At 40.5% G+C, this 22311-nt stretch overlaps 1 protein-coding gene across 1 annotated transcript; it reads right to left on the bottom strand.

Annotated features, from left to right (window-relative positions):
• Positions 1 to 995: 995 nt before the first annotated feature.
• On the bottom strand, positions 996 to 7722 carry Teh3 (tipE homolog 3 phospholipid transfer protein). The gene is made up of 2 exons (XM_019054845.2): positions 4956 to 7722; positions 996 to 1137 (listed from the first exon to the last, which is right to left on the bottom strand). The coding sequence occupies exon 1, from the start codon at positions 6307 to 6309 to the stop codon at positions 4966 to 4968; it is 1344 nt and encodes a 447-aa protein (XP_018910390.1). The 5' UTR covers positions 6310 to 7722; the 3' UTR covers positions 996 to 1137; positions 4956 to 4965.
• Positions 7723 to 22311: the final 14589 nt, after the last annotated feature.

The following is a 22311-nucleotide window of genomic DNA, read 5'->3' as shown; positions in this document are numbered from 1 at the left end:
CGTCTCTAGGTCGCCTTCCTCAATGTCAGGTCTTGAAGTTTGACCTGTCACGGCTCATTAGATAAGTGTGACGCATTTTGTGCAGTTTCAAGTGAGCGGCTAGAGACATTTAAATTTATTTACATCTCTGTCAGTCTTTTTGGTACGTGGAATTTCACAGATAGCTCTCGAATTTGCGATGGTTTTTCAACATATCGGTTTACTTTCAAAGTTAATGATGTGATCGGTAAAAGCAAGCGTGGTAAATTACAACACGCATATCATTATACTACGGACTAAATGACATTGGAGGAAGAGGGGACATTGATTACTCTACTTCAATAACGATTTGCACATATTATTTTGATTGTTTAGAGAATCGGGTAATGGATGTATCTCTGTTTGAATATTTTATGTTGAGCGTTAAGTTACAATATTGTGTACAGGTAAAAGTTACCGGAAATTCTAAGCGTTACGAACTTTGGTATAATTAAGACTCAATCTTCTTGAGTGGTGTAACGATTAAAAAATCAATGCGTTAATTTCTAAAATTAATCACAATTGGGTTATTAACTAACACTAAATTATAAGATTGCTTATGAAATTCCTAATTTAACGAGACTGAATGTGCTCTCTTTTATGTATGTCTAGACTGACTAACTTTTTGACAGTTTCAGTGCTGTTCAATTGACGCAATTATGTCCCAAATTTTGATTTTATGAATTGATTTAATTAGTCTATTTGGTTTAAAGTAATTAATTTAACGCAATCCTCTCTCGTAAAAGCGATAAATGATACGTGCGCACACTACGGTAAAGCTTGCTGTGCTACAGCGCGAGTGTAACGATGCGAAGAAAACTGATTCGGAGTAATTACAGAAGTGAGTAGGCCAAGCTTGGGTTCGTGATGATTAAAAATGTTTAGATTTAGCGTAGAACTATACAATTTGGTGTTCGGAAAATTTAGTCGTCTGTCGAGTTATTTCCAATTAATGTGTTAGAACGAGTTTGAATATTTTTCTATTTTTGCCCCCGAGTGTGCGAGTGTATATTGCAGCCCTATCGTTGACCTCCAGTTGTTGTTGTTGTTGTTGTTGTTCTTGTGAGATTGTAGGAAGTCACTGATGATGAGTTGGGCTGTCTTCCAAGAGAGGAATGCCTGAAACAGACCAGACAAAATGATCAAAATTGGGTTCGTGAAAATCAATCCAAGTTAAACGACTTCCAAAAAAGAGCTATAATGAACGAGTAGTTTGAAAAACTTATCAAGATCAGCCTAACTTCATTAGACGTTTTCTGGATTTTTCTCATACTTTATTTTCTTAATCGTACACTAAGCAAAATTCAGACTCGCGCATCCCATTTTCAAAATTATCTGTAAAGACATTAATAGCCTGAGACGCTGAATGTCTTAAAATTATAATAACTAACTAACTAGTTACATATTGCTTAGTAGCGCCAGAAAAGCAAGCGCAGCGCCTTCAGTTGATGATGCATGTGATGAACACTGAACAAATGGACGTATTTCTATCAAACGGAACTATGTGCATTATGACTTGAGCCCTGTCATGCATATATTTTTATGGGTCTCAGGGCTCATGTCTTAATGCAAATAGTTCTGTTTGGTAGAAATACGTCCAAATTGCATCACATCAACGCCTGGATGCAACTATCCGGGCTCCATGGATGCCCACGTTGCTTATGCACGGAATTGAAGGCGTTTTGATTCCCCAGACCCAGACAATCGTCGCTTCATTCGCGGGCGCAGAGGCGGTGGGCTGCACTGCAAGGATCCAAAATGACAGAGCACCTTCAAATCTTCGTTTATACTCCAATGGTATCCCCCAGGCACAAATAGTTGGACAGAGACGTAGGATGTGGGTATCTGTTGTGCATCAGTTTTAGTATCACAATGTGCGGATCGTAATTTTTAGAGACATCATTATTCGTGCATACCAGATGTATTTGTAGTATTAACGAAAATTACAAGGTGCGTTCTGTCTTTTTGAATCTTAGCAGTGCCCGCCAGCGTCGCCTTGCCACGAGTGAAGCGCTACGCTGAGTGCTGAGTGCCTGGAGGTCAAAACGCCTTCTCCCCAGTGTGTATGCAACACGGACATCCATGAAGCCCGATTAGTTGTATTCAGGCGTCATAATTAAATTCGTCCAGTATATGTGGCGTGAGCCACTAATTGAGGGAGCTTTGCTTGCTTCTCATACTTCCTACCTTAATTCTAGCGTTGCCTATTGTGCCAATAAAGTATTCTATCACTGATTTTTATCCTGCGTTGTCAATTTTTCCAGAGACTTATTAATTGTTTGCTGGTTCTCGAAATTGCAAAAAATCTAGGTATCTGAGCACCATATTTGGACGTATTTCTATCAAATGGAACTAAACGCCAATTTGAGTTCCGATTGGGGAATTTAGAATGCCGGATAGCGCGTTCTGTCAAACAGAACTAGGCGCCATGGAAAAGCATTGAGAGCATAGGACGGAATGATCCCGGCGTTCGGTTCCGCCGCCAATCCAAGCCCCCTCTACCTTCCTCACCATATGGCGCTTAGGTCCGTTTGAAAAAAAAAAAACGTCCATTTGTAAACTTCCTCACGACTTACTTTATCAAGCCGTTCTTTGCCTCCATGTTTCCCCGTTTAAGAGTTATAAATGTTTGACGGTTCAGTGCGAAATTTTCAAAGAAAACTCTTTAAAAAATCGCACGGAACTTTGAACAAAAACTATGTCCATTCGTGTTCAGGACAAATAAAATGAGATGGAAAAATCTGTAAGAATCACAAGCACATAAATGAATGTCTGCGATTTTCTTCTTTCAGTAGCAAAACTTTAGCATAGTGAAGCGTGGTAAATATTTTTCAGGAAAATATCCAATTTTCTGCTCATTATCTCCAGAAATTTTGACGGCGTCCTCAATCTTGGACACAAAAATATGACGGAGTCGTTTCATAGATACTTCAGAAATTTTGCGTTCGAGCGCGCAAATAACATATTAGTAAGTTGTCAGTAGTCAAGGAAAAGTCTTTTCAGAAAAGTTCACAAATTTATCGTCAGTTTTGAGACCAGTAAGCAGGACCCGAAGCTTGTAGGAAAAATGTCTTTTACACTCGATTGCTTCGAAATCATCAAATTAGAGCACCGGGAGACCGGGCTCTTAAAAAACCAAGTGTTCAAGCGTACCTGACTTGAAGCTCCTTGCATAAAATCCTAACTAAGACGTTGACAAGAATCATGGATTTAATGATTTATTTATATTGGTTTGCGCGCTTTTGAGCTGCGTTTCTCGTACTTTTGGGTTTTGCATTTTTGGACGTTTGCGCCTCTTGGTACCGTTCGGTCCACCGTTTCCTACAGCCACGAAGCCCAAATAATCGCAGAGTATTTCGACTAGTAACTGCTGCGACTCATTGGAAGTTTTTTTGCGTATGCAATAATCTTAGGGCGATGTCAGGCAATTTAGTTGCCTTTCTAAGCTGACTAGATTGTCGATTGACTTTGATCGACGGTACCTTATTTCCAAGTATACAATCCAATGACGTGGCGTGCTTTGCGAGAAATCGATTGATCTGCCATGTAAGTTTATGAGAAAGGATCGATAAATAGGATGTTAGCAACTAACACTTTGATAATTGATTTTTTACCATAGTTTCAAATCGGAAAATATCGATAATCGATCATTCGCGCTGTTCCATTGTTACAACAATGAAATCAACGCCATTGACGAGCTGTCGATCTAGTTTTTATGATACCCGAAGAAGAAAAAAAACATCACCCACAATAACTTATCTTTTGTACTTCTGGCACATTAAAGTTTTCAGTTCAGGTAACGGAAGTTTCCGATCATAGAAACTAAAATAAAGGAAATCTACGTGACCGATGTGTTCGGTACAAATATTCATGCCTTAGTATTATTACCAAAAAAGTTGGTTGCCAAAATGTAGACTCGGTTTCCATGCCAAAAAACTTCGATTACCGGTTTTAAAAACTTTGGTAAGCCATGTGTGAACTAGAGTTTGTTTCGTTTGGTTTATTTTTTCTTCTCTGTAGGGCTCGCACAGCTATTTTTGCCGTTCTAAGAAAGAACGCCGTACGATAATTCGTGAGTTTCCATATGTTCTCTTATGAATTGATCATTGTTGAGCAGAGCTATGAATATTTCCTCTTGACATCACCAGATAATTTAGGTTAAATTTCGAACAAAATTATCGGAAAAATTGGAAGAAAAATGTTTTATGAGTTTACCAGGAAATGTTTGTTTCATCGAAGGGAATGTTGAAAGATCATCCGGCGTTTTTGATCAGCACGATAGATTTAATCAGACGCATGGCGCATGTATGTTAAAAGGAACCAGAGACGTTTGGGAAAGATGGGGTGTGCCCTAGAGAGCTGGGTAAGACACAATGTTAAAGTTGGCGTGATTCCTTTTGAGAAAATTGATAAGAGGGGATTTTACTTGAAATCAAATGGAACTAAGAAGAAAAATATGCTAACTCATGAGCCGTGGGCATGTGACAAGAACGTTGTGGACAGGGCTCATGAATTAAAGCGCACAACTGTCGAGTGCGTCGTTGTGTCATCACCGCTGACGTCACGGGAGCTTAATAATTTCCATTCGTTCTTACGCCCCTCAACTAAACGAGCATACTCCTTCTTTCCAACCCGGCTATGGTTCCCTTTGCATAAATACGTCCAATTTTCCGAATTTTCCGAAAAAAAAAAAAAATTGCTGAAGTAACGTCCCGGATGTTAAAAATCTGCGTGACAACTCTTGAATGTTGATGTGAACACTACGGTTGTTAATTCAACGTCGCTAGGATGTTACTTTAACGGCCAGAGTATTCATAACAACATTCAAGAGTGGTGGCGCAGATTTTTAAGACCCGGGATGTTACTTGAGCAACCTTTTTTTTCGTTGATATATGAAGCACATGGAGTACACAGAGCTAAAATGTAGGAATTCTTACGAAGCGGATCTCAGAGAGCCATTGCGTGGGCTCCTCCCCCTGCATCGCCGGGCGTGATGTCATCGGCGACAACCCCCGGAATGATGGCAGCCGCCTTCTTCTTGAAGCGCATCTTGGAGTCGTCGCCCACCTCGACGGTCCTCTGACAGAGCATGAGCGTGAGACAACTGACGACGAAGAGAACCGACGGAACGGTGGAGCCGATGACGAACTCGCGGAAAGTAATAGCCAGATTGAAGCGCGCCACGACGGTATCCCGGTTGTGATCCGCGTAGAAGCACGGGAACCTGGCGCGGGCGTTGTGGTCGGTGCCGTCCTTGCCGTACTCCTTGAGAAACTCGCGACACTCGTCCCGGAGCGTGTTGACGCAGCCCTCCAGGTTGACCAAGAGCCGGGACTCGTTGGCCAGGATGAGGTCCTCCTCCGGCGGCGCGATCTGCCGGCTCTCGTCGAGGATCTTGGTACTGGTCACGCTCAAGAAGTTGAGGTAGGTGAAGTTGGTGAGGTCGGTGAGGTAGGACTTCTCGAGCGTGGAGCCGTTGATGCAGTCGCTGGCCTCCATCCCGTCCTCGGTCGTCTCGATGGAGTAGCACGAGGACATGAAGACGTCGTCCTGATCCTGGCTCCAGATCTCCTGCTCGCTCCCGGCCAGGAGCGCCCTCTGGCACTGCGAGAGGAAGACGCGGTCGCCGCTCAGGATGATGACGTTCTTGTTCCGGGTCGGGATGTCTACGCAGCGCCGGTCGCAGTTGTACGGGGACTTGATGCGCCCGCAGGTCCCGCGCGTGCAGGACTGGAGCCCGTGCAGCTCGATGCAGGTGATCTTCCCGCGCTTCCCGCTGCACTTGAGCGGCGGCTCCGTCTCCTGGAACACGCACTCGAAGGCGTCCGTGATGTTGATGCACATCCCCATCGTGCAGTTGAACGTCCCCGTGAGGTTCTTGCACTCGTCCGCGATGCACCGGTACTTCTTCGCGTTCTCCTGGTCGATCCCGTAGCAGGTCTTGTTCGCGCTGTTGGTGCAGTTGGCGTACTGGATGTTGGAGCCGTTGTGCCGGAGGTTCACGTAGATCTGGATGCAGGCCCCGGAGGTTTTGCTCAGGCACCACTCCCCGCAGGAGCCCCAGTCGCAGGTGTCCTTGGTGACGGCTCTCGTCGTCGTGCACATCGCCGGCACTTCCGAGATCCCAGACTGGAAGGCTCGCATCGACGGCATGTAGATGGCCACCGTGAGGTAGACCAGCGCCACGCTGCTCAGCACCGCTGTCATCTGGCAGAGGCAGATCGTCCCGCAGATTTTACCGTCTTGCGGCGGCACCATTAGGTCCTCCTCGGCCACTTTCTTCTTCCCCATTCTTCCAGTGGATCAGAACACACGCACGGCTCCGGCTTCAGTGCTCACTGGCAACTCCCATCGGCCAAAATATATTCAGACTTTGCTTCAAGGCTCAAGCTCAAGATGATGTCACAAGGCTCAGCGTTTGATTCCATTGGCGTAAATATGTGAAAAAGTTGTTCAAATTGAGCCATTAATTCTCCTTAAAGGTGTTACTAAGCAGTAGATAAATACTAATTTTAAATCTTAGCAGGAGACCAACCATTTTTGTCAATAGCTTTATTTTGTAAAAAAAAGGGATAAAAACTGTTATGAAGGGCAACCAATTTTGTCGGTTACTCACAATAATTTGATTGAGTTTCGCTTTGAAAATATAAATCCTTCGACAATTTGAAGGTAAATCTCTGTGAGAATTATCCTTTGCAATAATACATCAAATACACTTACTGCAAAGATCCAGGCTAAGCGACTAGTGCACCTGTCATTAGAAAATTTCACAATAAGTGTGTTTCATCCGCGAGAGTATGTGTGTTGTTTTAATGAGGTTTATTAGGTGTTGATTTTAGCGTACAGATCACTATTATGGTTCACTAAAATGTTAGTATTATGATTTCTCTTGCTGTCAGTCCTCAATAACAAAACCTTTTCCATTTTAAATGAAAATCAATTTAGCTAATCCACGTACTAAAATTAAACTTTTTCAAGCGATGGTTTATTAACTCCTGACGAAGACACAATTTTGGTTTTAGGCGAACCTAAGTTGAGCAATGATTTGAATCGAATATAAAGAACAATTAACTGCGGTAACTTTGCGGGTCTTTGTGGGAAGGATCAATGTTTTTAGAAAGAGCAGTAAGAAAGAGTGCGGGCGAATGTTTGTAAACGCTCCTTGGAAACATATTGTCCTGACTTCTGCTGCTGTTCACGATGTATAGGAAGTCATAACAATTCCACAATCCATCCAGAGTTAAGTGAAAATTCTAACGCTATTTGTGCGGTCAATTTAAGGCAATGCTTACAGAACGTCAAACTTGTCCTCGAAATAACAATTCAATCTCGTGGAAAAATATTCCGTGACATCCTTTCGAAAGGGCGGTTCTCTTTCACCGTGGAAGACTGCTTGAGCGGAACGGAAATGGAACTTTTTTGGGTGGATCACAGACGGGGAATCACACTTTGTACTTGAATTTGAGCACGAGGAAGGCGAAGCGTGAATCGCGCCCGAAAACTGTGCCGGAATCACTCCCGAAATACCGCGTCAACATTTATCGACGAAAGAAATCCGTAACTCTTGCACCCAATAAATTTGAAGGTAAGCAATGGGCACTGACCACGACAACTTGGGAGTTTGTAGACAGGTAGATACGACTCCTGATTCGTGCCGATTTCGCACACCGGGTTGCAGTGCGGAATGTGCCAGGTTTGTGCAGGGCTGGCGGCTGGATCAATATACCCCCCACCCCTCGCAGAGCTGCGCGCGCAGTCGGTGCATTCTACCCCTTCTCCCAATCCACCACCACCCTTAGCTCCCGCCGTCACCCCCCTACCCCACCTACCGCGCCGGCCAGTCCCCATTCATCGGCAGACGTATCCGTGTCAAGAAAAGGCGGCGGAAACTGTGCCACTGGGTTCATCGATATACCCCTTCTCAGCGCCTGCAGTTCCCGGCATCTGCAACCCGCTGATCTCGCCGCCGCGTTGCCTCGCCGCCGCCTCCGGCTACTTTGGTTCGGGTTCCACGATAAAGTAAATATTTGATCGTCGCTGATCTCTTTGTTTTCATCCGGGGCTCTCGGTTGTCACCAATACTTGATTTTCTCGCTTGATAGTCACAGAGATCCCCTAATGTGTCTTATTCTACTCGCAACTTCCTTTAGATGCACGGAAAAAAAGTATCACAATCTCAACTATACGCTTAGCTGATTTTAGCGACACATATTAAGAGTAGTTGCACAATCCAGAGATATAGTTAAGTCGCTTAAATGTGTGGTTGGATTAACTATACCGCTGGCTGGTGTTTTTAGACTTCTAGCAGGTGCAACTACTCTTATGGTTGGCGCCAAAATCAGCCAGAGCTATACTTGAGATCGTGATACTTTTTTTCAGTGTGGAGAGAAGGTCTGCCACTCATGATTGAAGCCAATTTGAGGTGAAGAAATTGACTAAGATGGATAGATGTATGTATTCAAAGTCACTTCTACCCCCAGTAGTTTTAACAACGGAAAATACGCAATATTTGGAATTAAGTTACGGTTTTTTACGATTCTTGGGCGATAAAATCGTCAGGATTATTAAAATCTGAGCGATCATCCTCGATCTTGTTGAAATTTTATTTCTATAAAATTGCATTCGATAAAATCTGAATTGCATCTCAATTTATCACGATTATTTTCGATAATATTGCGATAAATCGCCGTCGATAGAATCGTGATTTTGTCGCAAATTCATACAATAAAATTGCAGTTTAGCGCAATTTTTTATCCGACAATACACGTTGATAAAATCGCTTTACATTCTCCCATCAAATCACAACTCATCGCGATCACCGCAACTTAGGTGCACAAAGTCTGGAACGTTTTAGGGTGGTTTCAACCCCTCTCCTCTACCAAGAAACAAAAACAAATATAGAATTATAAAAATTAAGACTCTCAGATTCCTACTCGTGATAACGTAAAAAAGCTTTGTGTTTGGCGTTCTTAATCCTTAGTTACTCATTTTCCTGTGTTTTTAGGAAAATTGTTGATTGAATCGACCGAATTTGTGGGTTAAAAATGGAGGTTCAAATCTTGATCCCATCCTATTGATTCGGTGATACTCCGGTGTTCTATAGCCGTTCGCAACTCAAGCTTTAAGTGATATCAAGAGGAACAAGAGTGCATTAGCTCACTAGGACTCATTCCTCATTCAGTCGCGTGGCATGATTAGCGATATTTCGATTGATCTGTCATTTAAACCAATGGAAAAGGATCGATAGACAAGTTGTTTGCAACGAACACCTTAATAAGCGATTCTTTACCATAGCTTCAAATGGAGAGATATCGACAGTCCATTATTCATGCCACGCCACTGTCCTCATTCCCTAATATTTCAGAGAAATCCACAGCCTTGGTTGATTCAACCAAAAATTTAATCAATCCACAAAGTCCTTTTGGTCAATTTGACTGAGTAAAAGTAACCTAAGATAATCATAAACACGGAATTTTAAACTAGATGGGGCACCAACGTCCTCTCAAAAGGGGCACTCTTATTTAAAACGGTTTCTAGTTTCCTCTGTATAAACTTCCGGTGATTTCAGTAGTTGAGCAAGTCGCAGGTACTCTTGATGTTGGCTGAAGTTCGAGAGAAACTTATCATTTTGGGGCCCGGAGACTTGGAAGAACCGAAAGAAAGAGATTTTAAGATCCTTGATAGGACGTCAAAGAAGCGGAGGCTCTGAGAAATTTTGGGAAGTTCAGGAGCCGCACAAACTTTGTTATAATTCAAGTTACGTAAAGTCAGCTGTGGTTAGGTTATAGCGCGCCCTGCTGTTCCGACGTGTTGGGCAGAAGCAGCGTTCGACTCTCAGAGATTCAATGCGAGTTAAGTGGTTCTTGCACCGGGCGGCGCTATACCGCCTCGTAAGTAATTTTTCAATTAGAGTTTCGCCACGGCGGGAGACCGGGCGGAACTTTTGTCTTTCGCGGTTCACACTTTGTCCAATTAATTGGCCGGATTATATTTTCTCGGGTAGACGTGAGCAGCATATAAACGTCTTCGCCAAAAGGGCACCTCCAGAGGGAATTTTTTGCTCGGAAAGTGCCGAACTTCAGGAATTAAAATAGGTCGTAAAAGACGATTAGTCTTAAAGCTCAATAATTATATGTACGTATTTTTGGGGTTTATTTTAATTCGGGAGGAGACTAGAGACATATCGACGATGAAAGTACCAGACCACTAATTTCGTTTCTTGTAATTAAAAATCTCCACTCCTGTTTTATTTTTTCAAAGGAGAACTAATCAATATCATTCATCGAAGTTTTCGCAGAGTTTTCTTCGCACGGAGAAGAAACACGAGGAAGTTTTCAAGGATAGACGCAGAGTATTCTTCCATTTGAAAAATAAAATATGACAGAAAGTCTGCAACGTCGCAAAGATACTTGGTCTGCCGGCCGATTATTGAAATTGATAAACATGGCGATAGACAAAAAAAACATAGGGAGTATGGAGCTATCCCATAGGTTGAAATGGGTGGTTCCTATGGACTAGGAGAGGAAATGATGGACTAACTTTCGGGTCCCTCCTAGATTGCCGTTACTTAGTATATTACCTACCTGATTTGTCCATTGCTCAACCATCCGCTTCCACCAATAGGAGCCCTTTATATCTCTTTTGTCTTCTCTGTCTATAGCTTTGTCTATCAATTTCTATAATCGGACTGCTGGTAGTTTCACCGTCAATAAAAAAATCCTCCGCTAGCTTCATAGGGATAACTAGAAACTCAAAATTTTAGAGATTCATCGCTTAACTTTTCGAATCACCTTTTCATCGAATGATAAGCAACGTATTGAGCGAATCGTATAGAAAACAAGCCGATGTTTTGTAAACAGTTTGGGCGCACCGCAAAGTTAGAATCTCGACGGTAAACGCTGCCGTGCTAAGGGAGAACGCCGTATAAACCTTCAAGTGTTGCCAAATTTCCTTTGATAAAATGCGAATTGCCTGATAAACTTATGAATATGTTTTTCCCAGTTTTTCAAATAAGTTTCTTCGCAATTTCACCTAAAGGTTCTGAAAATTTAAATGAAAAATATTCGTAACTTTCCTTAAAAATAAACATTTTATCGGGGAAATTTGGCAACTTTCGAATGTTCATACGGCGTTCTTCCTTAGCACGGCAGTAAACGACTATTGTTTTCCTTAAAGGATCGCTGAGTTAGTTAAGGTACAAGCACAAGTTAAGATTGGTAGGAGTGGAAAATACGAACGTAACGTAACCAAATTTGTATAGATTTTTTTTTTTTTTTTCCACCGCGGCAGCAAGGGTAGCGAGACTGGAGCCCCAATGGGGGGGGGGGGGCTGCCTCCTCCCTCTTTCCGGAAAAATTTCCAGCCATGCTCGTGGAAACATCTAATCCCGATCCGATAACACGTGCTACTGTATTATTACCCCCAGGGCATCCTCGGATATAATCGGAGAAAACTCAAGGCATTGTTTCCGAATCGACGGGTTTAAATGACTTCTTTTCCTCCTAAGAAATGATGAACCACTCCCCCCCCCCCCTTCTTCGTGACTTTACTCATCACGCTCACTTGGCGCAGGAACTGCACTGGCGAAGTTCTCGTGCCTGTATCGATCGGCTGCAATAAAACAGAATGCAATTTCAGTTCCAGCTGCGGCGGAAAAGTTGTAGTTCGTCTACTTCCGACTATTGGCGATTCTCGCTGGTTGGAAACAATGAATTTCTTCCGTTTTTACCCATTGTAATGAATCGATTCTAGGCGAAGCAGCCTACCCTGATGAATATCGATTGTTTTCACGTTGTTAAATCAACGAGACCTATTCTGCCGAGCTAAGGAAGAACGCCGTATGAACATTTGAGAGTTGCCAAATTTTCCTCTATAAAACATGTATTTTCGACGATATTCATGCACATTTTTCTTTGAATTCTTCAGATATTTTAGATTAAATTGCGTACGAAATTGCGTGAAAATTTTGGAAAAAATATTCACAATTTTCCCGGTAAATTCGGTTTTTATCGAGGGAAACCTGGCAATGTCTGAAGGTTCGTACGGCGTTTTTCCTTAACACGGCAGTATTGTTGTCAACTTGAGAGAATTGCTATTGCAGCCGAGTTCGTTGTACTCTGCATGCAGAAATAGAAACGGTAATTCTTGAAAAGACCGAAGCGCCAGATATTAAAATTCAAGAAAACTGCGAAAACTGCACTAATCGACTCTTTTTAAATCTTAAGTAATCATGTCGATTCCGTCGTTCCGGCGTAACTCCATTCCAAGGTTTCAAAATTGACTCGAATGATTCATCGTTATTGAGAATAAACCTGCATAATTATTTTCGTTGAAAATGTTTCTGATTTTTGCATGAACTCAGAAGAAAAATTAGTGAAATATTCAGCTAGAAATTGCCAAGAATCTCCTGGTAAAAATGCAATTAGCTAGGAGAAATGTGGCAGCGTTGAAATGTAGTTACGCTCTTTCGTGGAAGAGGCGCCGCGGACGAATTAAATGCTTTGATATTGGAGATTTACGATTTGGAACCAGGCAACTTAAACTCTTTTGTGTGTATTTTTGAATTTTTTATTTTAGGGCTTGAGTCTTTTTGAGAATGAAAAGTTAGAGGGTCAGTATTAAAAGATAAAACGAGAAGAGGAAGTTACTGGTTGATGGCAAGAGTGGATTTGAGTATTGTCCTCAAGTAAGGGGGGTGTTGCTAATGAGCGTAACGCACCCAAATGCTAAGGAGGGAATGTTCACCGCTTATTAGATCCTAAAAATGTATACACCTCAAAATGTATACTTACACCTCTTAAAGGTAAGCTTCTAGTGCTCATAATATAAACCGTGAACGTCGTAAAGAATTGATAATTTGCGCACAAAACCGAAATAATTTAAGCAGAGTAATACTAGTTTTTAATGTATGTAAACAAGATCTCCGAGTAATGAGGACGACAACTCCAGCTAACGGTGACGAGTAAAACAAGTAAAGTAAACGACAATATAAGTGGCGTTGCGTGATTTGCGATATATCGAATGATCTGCCTAGGCGAAACCTATGGAAAAGGATCAATAAATATGTTGTTCGCACCAACACCTTATTCATCGATTCTTCACCTTAGCTTCGAATGGGGACTATTAATAAGCAATCATTCACGCCCCGCCGCCACCGGGCAGCATCTTTATTTATTACCTAGATTGGAAGTTGTAATGATGACCGTTGCGTTGGTGGTCAAATAGTAGAATGCAATTATTTGAGCCTACTCGATGTGCGTGTTGCGTGCGAAAAATTGCAGGCGCTTCGAGCTTTTTAGCGCTCTCCGTGGACAACCGCCAGAGAGGCCTTGCGTTGTGCACCGTCCAGAGCTGGGTCAAGGTTTCGATTTTGATTTTTTCGTGCATTTGGCCCAGGAAGAGCCAATAAGCACTCAAGGATATCTTAAAATGACTCTTTGCACATTTTTTAGCTGTAACTCTTTTAAAACTACGAAACGGAAATGGACAAAAATTCTTAAGCATAGTTTCTTCAACATAAAACTATTACCTACTTTGGAACTCTGTAAGATATTTTCTAATTACGACCGTGATAGAATAGGTGACTTTACAAGGAAAAATATGTCTGAAGATTCTTGTTTCAACCTCAACGTCACTTACTGGTAAGGAATTCTGAATAATTTGTACTGATCATAACATTGATTGGTATTGGCCTGATTTAGATTTGGATGATTCAATCAGAAACATTTTCTGATTCATTTTTAAAAACAACAATCGAGAAATAATGTTATGTGGTCAAAATGAAGTCTCTCATAATTTATCACTATAAGTAATATCCTATTGAATTTGCTTTTGATACGGACGAAGACAGCTAAGGCAACTGATGCGACTCTACTGTTTAATGTTTTCTATGGCTTCGTGTGTGAGAATTGCTTCTCTTATATTAACACGCCTTGCCCATTGGCTTATTTGTCAGCAATGGTTCCAAAAACATTATTGTGTGCATGGAAAAAAATAATTTCCAGAACTCCTAGAAAAGATGATGACATTTTTTCACCACCATCGCCAAATTGCTGTTAAGCGATGAAATGTTGAGTTTATTACTGGGCGGATGACAGAGGAGCAAACATTCCTGCGCAGCTTTGTCCGCAAGCGGCTGTGTGTTGTTTCATAAATCTCATCTGAGCCGGAAAATTCCGAGCGGAGACTAGCTTGGGTCCGGATCCTTCAATTTAGAGGAACATTAATGTCCAAGCACGTCCCATTTAACAGATTCCATGACTTGATTAGACCCACCCGCCCGTCATATTGCTAGTCGCGGCATTTTTTAGTGTCTCTAATAATTGGAATAACAACCAAGGACTAATTCCCCTCGAACCATGAAATAAAGCTCACTCATATGATAGGATTTTTAGTGCCAAGCTGACAAACTTCTATCTGAATTTACGTTCCTTGCCAATGATGGAGAATTTGCAAGGGCCTGAAATTTGATGAATTTAGTGTTACAGTGGAATCTACTGGAGGCAGAACTCAACACGAATAAGTACCCTTGATTCATAAATTGAGCAATTATTAGAGGAGATATGACGAAATAACCGATTCTCCTAAAATATGGGTGTTTAAATGGGAAATGCCGCCAGATGACGTCACAAGGCGGCAAATTTTCTCACTTTTAAATCAATTTTTCTCAAATTTCTCATGTCAGAAACAAATTATGAAAAATGCTGCCAACTCAGCTCATTAGGCACTTTCAGATGAAGCAATATAATTTGTGTGTGCAAATTCTACATTGTTTGCCACGGAGAAAATAGGAGAGGATAGTACAATCTGACGTATATCGGAAGGGACCTTATCTTGAGAAAATCAGCGGAGGAAATGGTCAGCGCTTAGAAGAGGGAAACCGGGTGCTAGGAGGAAGGAGCTAAAATTAATAAGTATTTCATAAATTCTGTTTTAATTATAAGCCCAATAATATATTCATAAAAAAGTTTCAACCAAAGTTTATTTAATTCCTTCATTTACTATAATTTGTGCGGTTAATTTTAAATTGAGGTATTTACATGTATTTCAGTTCTACCAAAAGATTCATAATTACCAATCAATTTCGTAAATTTTATTTTAGTTTTGAAATTACAAGCTACATTAACTGTATAAAAAGAGATACATACTTAAATAAGAAAATATTAAAGTTTAAAATTTAGAAGTTAGAGTAATCTATAATAGGAATTTGTAATACTTGCTATTTTAGTGCCAGCAGTTGTGGTTAAACCTATAAAGTTGCTCAATTTAATTTAAATAAATTATACTATTTATAAAAATAGAGATAAGAAACAATATAAGATATGAATAAGTAATTGAGAAGAAAGGCCTTCTCTCTTCAAAATTCAATGTAAAGAATAAAATAAAAATCGTAAATACTTAGTTTTCGAACTTTAAATTTTTGGTAGGAAAGGATACACTTTTAGACGACCTTAAGAGTATCTATAATTCAATTTTTCCCATTAGAATGTCGCTTAGTCTCTCCTCGCCACAGACTGCCCAAACGACATTCTAACAGCATTGAAAACAGTATGCCTTTAAGTTTAATTGTATTTTTTGGTTGACTCTACAAAGAAACAAAATTAACAGCCACTTTTAGAGTCAATTTCGAGACACAATCACACTTGAGACCTTCTGTCTGCATTTTATGATTTTATTCAAATGCTCAATGTCAAATGTTTCCGTACGCGAGGAGAGACATTTTAATTACAATGGATTCAAAAAAAAGAAAAAACAAAACAAAGAAAAAAACAAACAAATAAATATATAAACAAACAAAAAACTGTCAAACCAAAGCGGAAATATAACAGTACAAAGTTTCGAATTCTTAAGACGAAAACTGTTCGTAAGTTTTCAATCCACAATTTTCTTGACCTATGATCTAACAAAAGCAACTTTACACTCAAAACAACATAAAAATTAACTAAATTGATTGTATCTTACTCCAAATTCAGGTTATTTTTTTTTGAAAATAGAAACACCGTTTTATTTAATACCATTTAAAACAAAACTCTCCGCCTGTTTTTCTGGGTTTAATCTTGATATGACTTGGCTATGTTCCATTCAACTTTGTCTAAATATTGTATGAATTTTTACCACTTTTTAGAACGCTCCTAAGCATTCTTGAACTTTCCCTTTACTTGCTGCTTCAGCTGCTTTCCTGCTTCGCACATTCAGGTTACAAATCCGTTACCACCAATCGAGAACAAACTCTCAGACAGAAACGCGCTCATCAACTCTCATCAAATTGAAAGAGCAAGATTTTAGGCAGTTCGACAACAAAGCCTGAAACTTAATCCTTGTGCTTGTTGCGCCTCTTAGGACGTTCAGTCTAACGTATTGACGATCAGATCGGCTTACAAGCACGCGTTGACAAAGTGGTTTTCAAATCGCGCGCCAAGTGAGGTCGCTTGACACCACGATACATCAGTCACCTTTCCGATTATTCCCCGTCGGGCGGTTCTCGCGTTGAACGGTACGAAATATCGAACAAATCTCGTTGCAGATATATGCCTGTAAGTAGGATTAGAAGCCCTACCAGATCTCCGATCTTAAATGTCAGCTTTTAACACCCTTGTTGAAAGTCTCACCACTTGTCCAAGAACGCTGTCAACCGTAGTTGAGCTGCTCATTTAAGCCTGAAAAACAGCACGCAAGTATCAATGCCAAGGATCCGTGGGGCTTTTTAAACATTTTTTTAAAGTGTTTAATACCACGATGAACGCTTCAGCTATATCTAAAATTTGCTTTCTATGTATCTGCAATCTTCCAAAAAATGTTAAAAAGTCAGACGACCCCATACCTAACGTAATTATTATAAGGCGAGAAGAAATATACATCATTCCCAAATTACTGGAAAAACACGAGGGGAAGATTACAGAAAAACAATAAAAATAACAGAAAAAACCTCTAAAAATTGAATACCTTACATTTTTGTAAATTAAGAAAAAAATCCTTGACGAGGAATATTTACACCAACGTAAAAGGGACACAAATTCATCTGAAGGTTACAAACCTTCGTTCCATTCAATAAGAGAAGCTCTTTTTTAAGCAGAATATAGGACTCGCTTTTTTAAATCACTCGGATGTACCGTAGTACAGCACACCGATCAACCAATGCTATTCAACAGGCAGGCGGTCCAAATATTTTTTTCCTCGGACCCGTTTTTTTTTTGTCTTTGAACCGTTAAACTGTCAAGCCCTGATGGCCATTCATAAAAAAACCAAATTAACTTGCCAGGGGACACCCTTGAGAACATTTACCCGTCAAAACCGTATTATTTCATTGGACAGAAACCTCAAGAAACCTTTTTTACGCTAGAACGAATTGAATCTAGAATATTTTTTCCCGCCGCAACTGTTTATCCAATGAGCGTCTTGCGCTGCTGTTGAGTCTACTATTGTCAATTTCAGGAAACCTATTAAGACTTTGTATTCGGCATTATAATCCGTAAATGGCAACGCATCTGTCTCTCACGCGATGACCCGACCCCTCACCTGGCACTCTCTTTTTATTTGTTCAGCGACGAGAGGCCCGTAACCGGTCCGTTGTGAGGGTAGGAACATTAGGCACCCTATATCCCTCCTTAATGACCCCCCCAGTACCCAAACCGAAATTTTTTTGCCGCTGAAAAATTCATCTGTAGCGTAAAAATTTAGTTCCAGCACAAAATAATGATGAAAACGCAATACAATTCCGGCCAATTATCTTGATTTTAAGCTTACGCACGGTAGTTTGCCGCAAATTGTGGTTGTACGCAAATGTCGCATATCAGTTTAAAATCAAGATAATTGGACGAAATCTTTGAAATTGATTTACATTCAACGTTCATCAATTAATATTTTCTCCCAAATGTCACAAAAAGTGCCAATTGATACAAATAGCAATGACATAAAAATAGTATGTGTCCAACATATCAGTTATTCGGCACGCTTTTCCAAAATATTCATGTTGGATTTGTCTTCTTGTTTTAATAATCAAGCAGATTGTAGCAATAGCGATAACACTTTCTTCCCTGGTTTTTCAAGGCAACTTTGATCAATTTTTGATCAACTAACATTATTCGAAATCAAACACCGGCCCTTACCTCCCACTGTCCCGGGTGTAACTTCAAAAGCTGCAATCCTGTCATTCTTCTATTTTGAACTACTACATTGGCTTACCGAGTTTTTTCTTGTTTTATTTCGGTCGTGCTTTAAAAAACGGTCGAAATAATCCCATAGGTTGGAGTCATTATCCAGGCAAAATGGAAAAGACATTTTTCAAAGTAATTAAGCACACAATGAAAATGGTTTGAAAGAAAAATTTAGATACCCTCTTACTAAAGTCACGTGCAATGGCGAGATCAATGCGCTTCATGCAAAGTCCGAAATACCGTTAGTCCAGTCAGCTATCGATTTCAAAGTGTATTGTGCGCCTGCTGACGTCATATCAAAGCCCACTAAATCCTATTTCTCTGCTGGTCATCCTCGTCGTAACCCACCTGTGCTGCCGTGCTAAGGAAAAACGCCGTATGAACCTTCAGGCGTTGCCATTTTTCCTTTGATATACACAAGAATTCCCCGGTAAACTTTTGAACATGTTCCTTCTAATTCTTCAGATAACTTGTTCGTAATTTTACCTAACGTTCCTAAAAATTCCAAGGAAAAATATTCATAACTTTCCTCAAACCAAACATTTTAGCGAGGGAAATTTGGCAACTCTCGAATGTTCATACGGCGTTCTTCCTTAGCACGGCAGGGTGTACGTTTTTCAAATGATAGAGTCAACTCTAGCTTTACTCCGAGAGAATGGATTCCGACTTTCATTTTGAGAATTCGTAGTTTTATTCAAATTAACGAAGAGATCAGGTTAATGGAGGAATTAATCGAACTTTCACGTGAGAAGTAGGATTTGATGAGTCGTCGGATGGACTACTGGACAAGGAGCAAATTTAAGCATTGAAACATGACATTTAGCTCTCTGTGTCACATTCAGCGATACCTGAGGTCCCCGCATATTAAGGAATGATAATGAAAAGAAACGCTACCTGTGCGAAGCAACTATTCGATCACCGGAGTGTGGCACAGTATCACTCGAAATTGAAGGCGAACTTGTCGCGCCAACTCACTGAGCCAGTAGACCCTGAGACAAGATGCGAATTTGAGCATTTCGATGTTTGTTTTCTCTTAAGAATTTCACTTAGAACACGATTTGTACGACATAAATTACTGAAACCAAAAAAAATTGAAGTTAATTTAACATTGAGATGTAAAAAATGTGTGCGGGAACTTATAAAATGCTGAATTACCCGCCATAGGAGTTTACAGTTTGGCATTGCTAAAGTAACTGCTGCAGAGGGTAATTCAGCATTTTATAAGTTCTCATATACTTTTTTCCATCCAGAATGTTAAATCGCAGGAATATGTGCGAGGCAGGAAAGCTATCGCGATGCTCAATGGGGTTCTCTGGGACCAGAGTGTCTCCAAGGAGACTAAAAGGGAAATTTACAACGTCATCGTGAGGAGTTTCATAACTCACGGGAGTAAGGTCTGGCAATTGAAGAAAAGGACTGAAGACATGCTTAGGGCAACTGAGATGAACTTTTGGCGGAGGTCTGCTGGCATCTCAAGAAGAGAGCGTATCCGCAATGTAAAAGCACGCGAGATAATGGGTGTGGAGAATGACGTCGTGCACGATATCAGGTCGAAAATTCCAAAATTTTCATCATCTCAGTTTGCTACAAAAATCAGTTGTAAAAATCAGTATGCTAGGTTCAAGCATTTTCTCAGTGTTACTCATTATCCTCAGACCAGTAGATTTCCATTAAATGATAGAAACAGTCGAATACTCTTAGCAACATCCGATGGCGTTCATACTAACTTTGAAAGTTCCACTCCTCACAACGTAAAATGTGAACTTTGTGTTTTGTTGCTTCCCTCATATCGCGACTTTTTGTAATTTCCTCGGAGATACCCCTTTAATTTAACTTAGGCAAAATGTCACGACTTGCGTCGTCCTTTTGGATCCACGCCGGTTAGAATCAAAACAGTCCTATTTTTTTGAGTAATCAAACAAGCATGCAAATCGATCATTCCACCCATTGGATCTCCCCTTTAGCAGCCTTCCTCTTCTCATTATGTGGCAATGATGACTGATCATCGGGATTTTGAATTAGACACTACTGACGTTTACGCAGCCACTTGTTTAAATTCGAATGAATGATGAATTTAACCCGTCCTCTTCTTTTGTGGTGTGAGGATACTGAACTCACGATTTAGTAGTAGTAATGACAAGAGATCGACGATAGAGGGGAGTAATGAAACCTAATGCTGGAATAAATTATCATGGAGGCATTTCATAGAGTTTTTCTGAAATTTGATCGGTTGGGTCAATCCCACGGTGACTGCAATATATGAGTGATTGGATTTGCGAGGAAGCTAGGAACTGAATTCAAAATTACGCGATTCATTCAAGGTCCACAAGGCAGTCCCGGAATCGGTATCTAATAGTTGATTATTTTAATTAATTGGGGAACACCAAGATATTCTCTAACGCTAAATTCTTTCTTCGCTAATTAAAATGGCATCGTTGTTCGAAAAATATAATGAATGACGTCATGTCCTTCACTGAAAAAAAGGATTGGTAGAATTTTCTAGAGGAATGGTAACCTGCACCAGTATATAGTAACGTTTACCTTTCTTCTGGCAGACTTGACTCTGAATTGACGCTGTGTGAAAAACAGCGTGAAGGAATGGTGAATTCTACCAATCTTTTTTTTTCAGTGATACGTCTGTACGTCCAAACGTATGGTGATCAGTGGCGTGGCGCGGCGTGCTTTGCGATGTATAGATTGATCTGTCATTTAAACCCACGGAAAAAGATCGATAAACAAGGTGTTCGCAACCAACACCTTAATAATTGATTTTGGTGATGGTGGAGTTGAAAGGAACACTTTTTATTGGACATAGCTGACGCTTCAGTTCGTGCCCACGTTCCTTCACTTTTTTCAAAGTCCGTAATGATTAAACGGAACTGACTGGAAATAAATTAAAGTAAAATGAACTATGAGTTTAAGATTTGCGCGCCGCGAGGTTTTCATTCATTTTATTTATTTGATTTTTTTTTTTTTATTTTCATTAAATATGGCCAGGGAACAAGAGAAAATCAAGATTCAACATATTTAATAATATTTGGAGGACTTTGAAACAACTGAATCAATTAATGTAAAGTGAGTCAGAATCAAAATAAGATCCGTCATATAATGGCGCACCAACCAATACTGTGTAAAATGTAAGTAGCCGTGCTGAATTGGAGTTCAATAACTGTTGCGTCTGTTCAAACTGTTGCGTAGTCCATGCGTGGCGCTTGCCAACGCAACACCGAATTTGTTTACGTCTCACACCACCAGCATGCCGTGCATTTCGACACAATTTCTGCCAGCACCTCTGCAATGCTGTGTGGGCAAGCACAATAATCAACTGTCATGATTGACTGTAATAATTGGTCGTTCACTTCTCAATCGATCAATATCAGTTTGGCGCCAAACAATACATATATCCGAGGGAATAAATTCATCTAAGCCTAGCCTATAGTAAGAATGATCTGCAGAATTATGAAGTTTCCTTGGCTAACATTACTTTAGTCACATTATCGTAATTGTCAACTAAAGGGCACGCCTTCGGGTCGCTACGCGGTCTACCCTTGCAAAGTGCTTCGCGCCCTCCAAAGGTCACTGCACAAATCTAAAGTAATCCAAACAATTAAAATCGGATAATTTAATAGTGGAGGTAACTGGAAAAATTATTCCTCAGAAAAAGTCACCCTTCAATATGTATTACACGGTAGGAAAGCTAATAATTAGTTATTCGTAACCCATTACACGGGTGTTTTGCATTTTTGTATCTTTCATTGAACACGCCGAGACCATTATAGGCTAGTATAAAATTTTAGGTGTCAAAATTGTGTTTGGTGATCCCTGCATACTGATTTAGGTACCGTTACAATTAACTTTACGTCCAAGGTATGTAATGTCAACGTAGTGTTTCATTCGGTGCATGCTACCATTGCACCCGCTCATCAATCTGTACTTTTTCGATCTAATAGTTAACTGTTTACAAAAACTAACGGAAATTACCTTGGAAGCTGGTTTTGCTGAACACAATAGTGGAGATTCACGAAGACTCGGCGATGCGCCGCGCCGAACGTGTTCTAAAAATAGATGTCCGCATGCAGTCGTCAATCGCCCAGCGGGAGTCGCCGCGAAAGTCACCGCGAAAGTCACCGTTAAAGTTACC

This window comes from Bemisia tabaci, chromosome 7, assembly GCF_918797505.1.
Source record: "Bemisia tabaci chromosome 7, PGI_BMITA_v3".
In the NCBI taxonomy this organism is placed as follows: Eukaryota; Metazoa; Arthropoda; class Insecta; order Hemiptera; family Aleyrodidae; genus Bemisia; species Bemisia tabaci.
The sequence above is the reverse complement of the archived record's forward strand: the minus strand, read 5'-3'. Positions and strand labels throughout refer to the sequence as shown.

Excerpts from the sequence above, each read along its gene's own strand:
- Teh3 (XM_019054845.2), bottom strand. The coding sequence starts at position 6,309 with ATGGGGAAGAAGAAAGTGGCCGAGGAGGACCTAATGGTGCCGCCGCAA.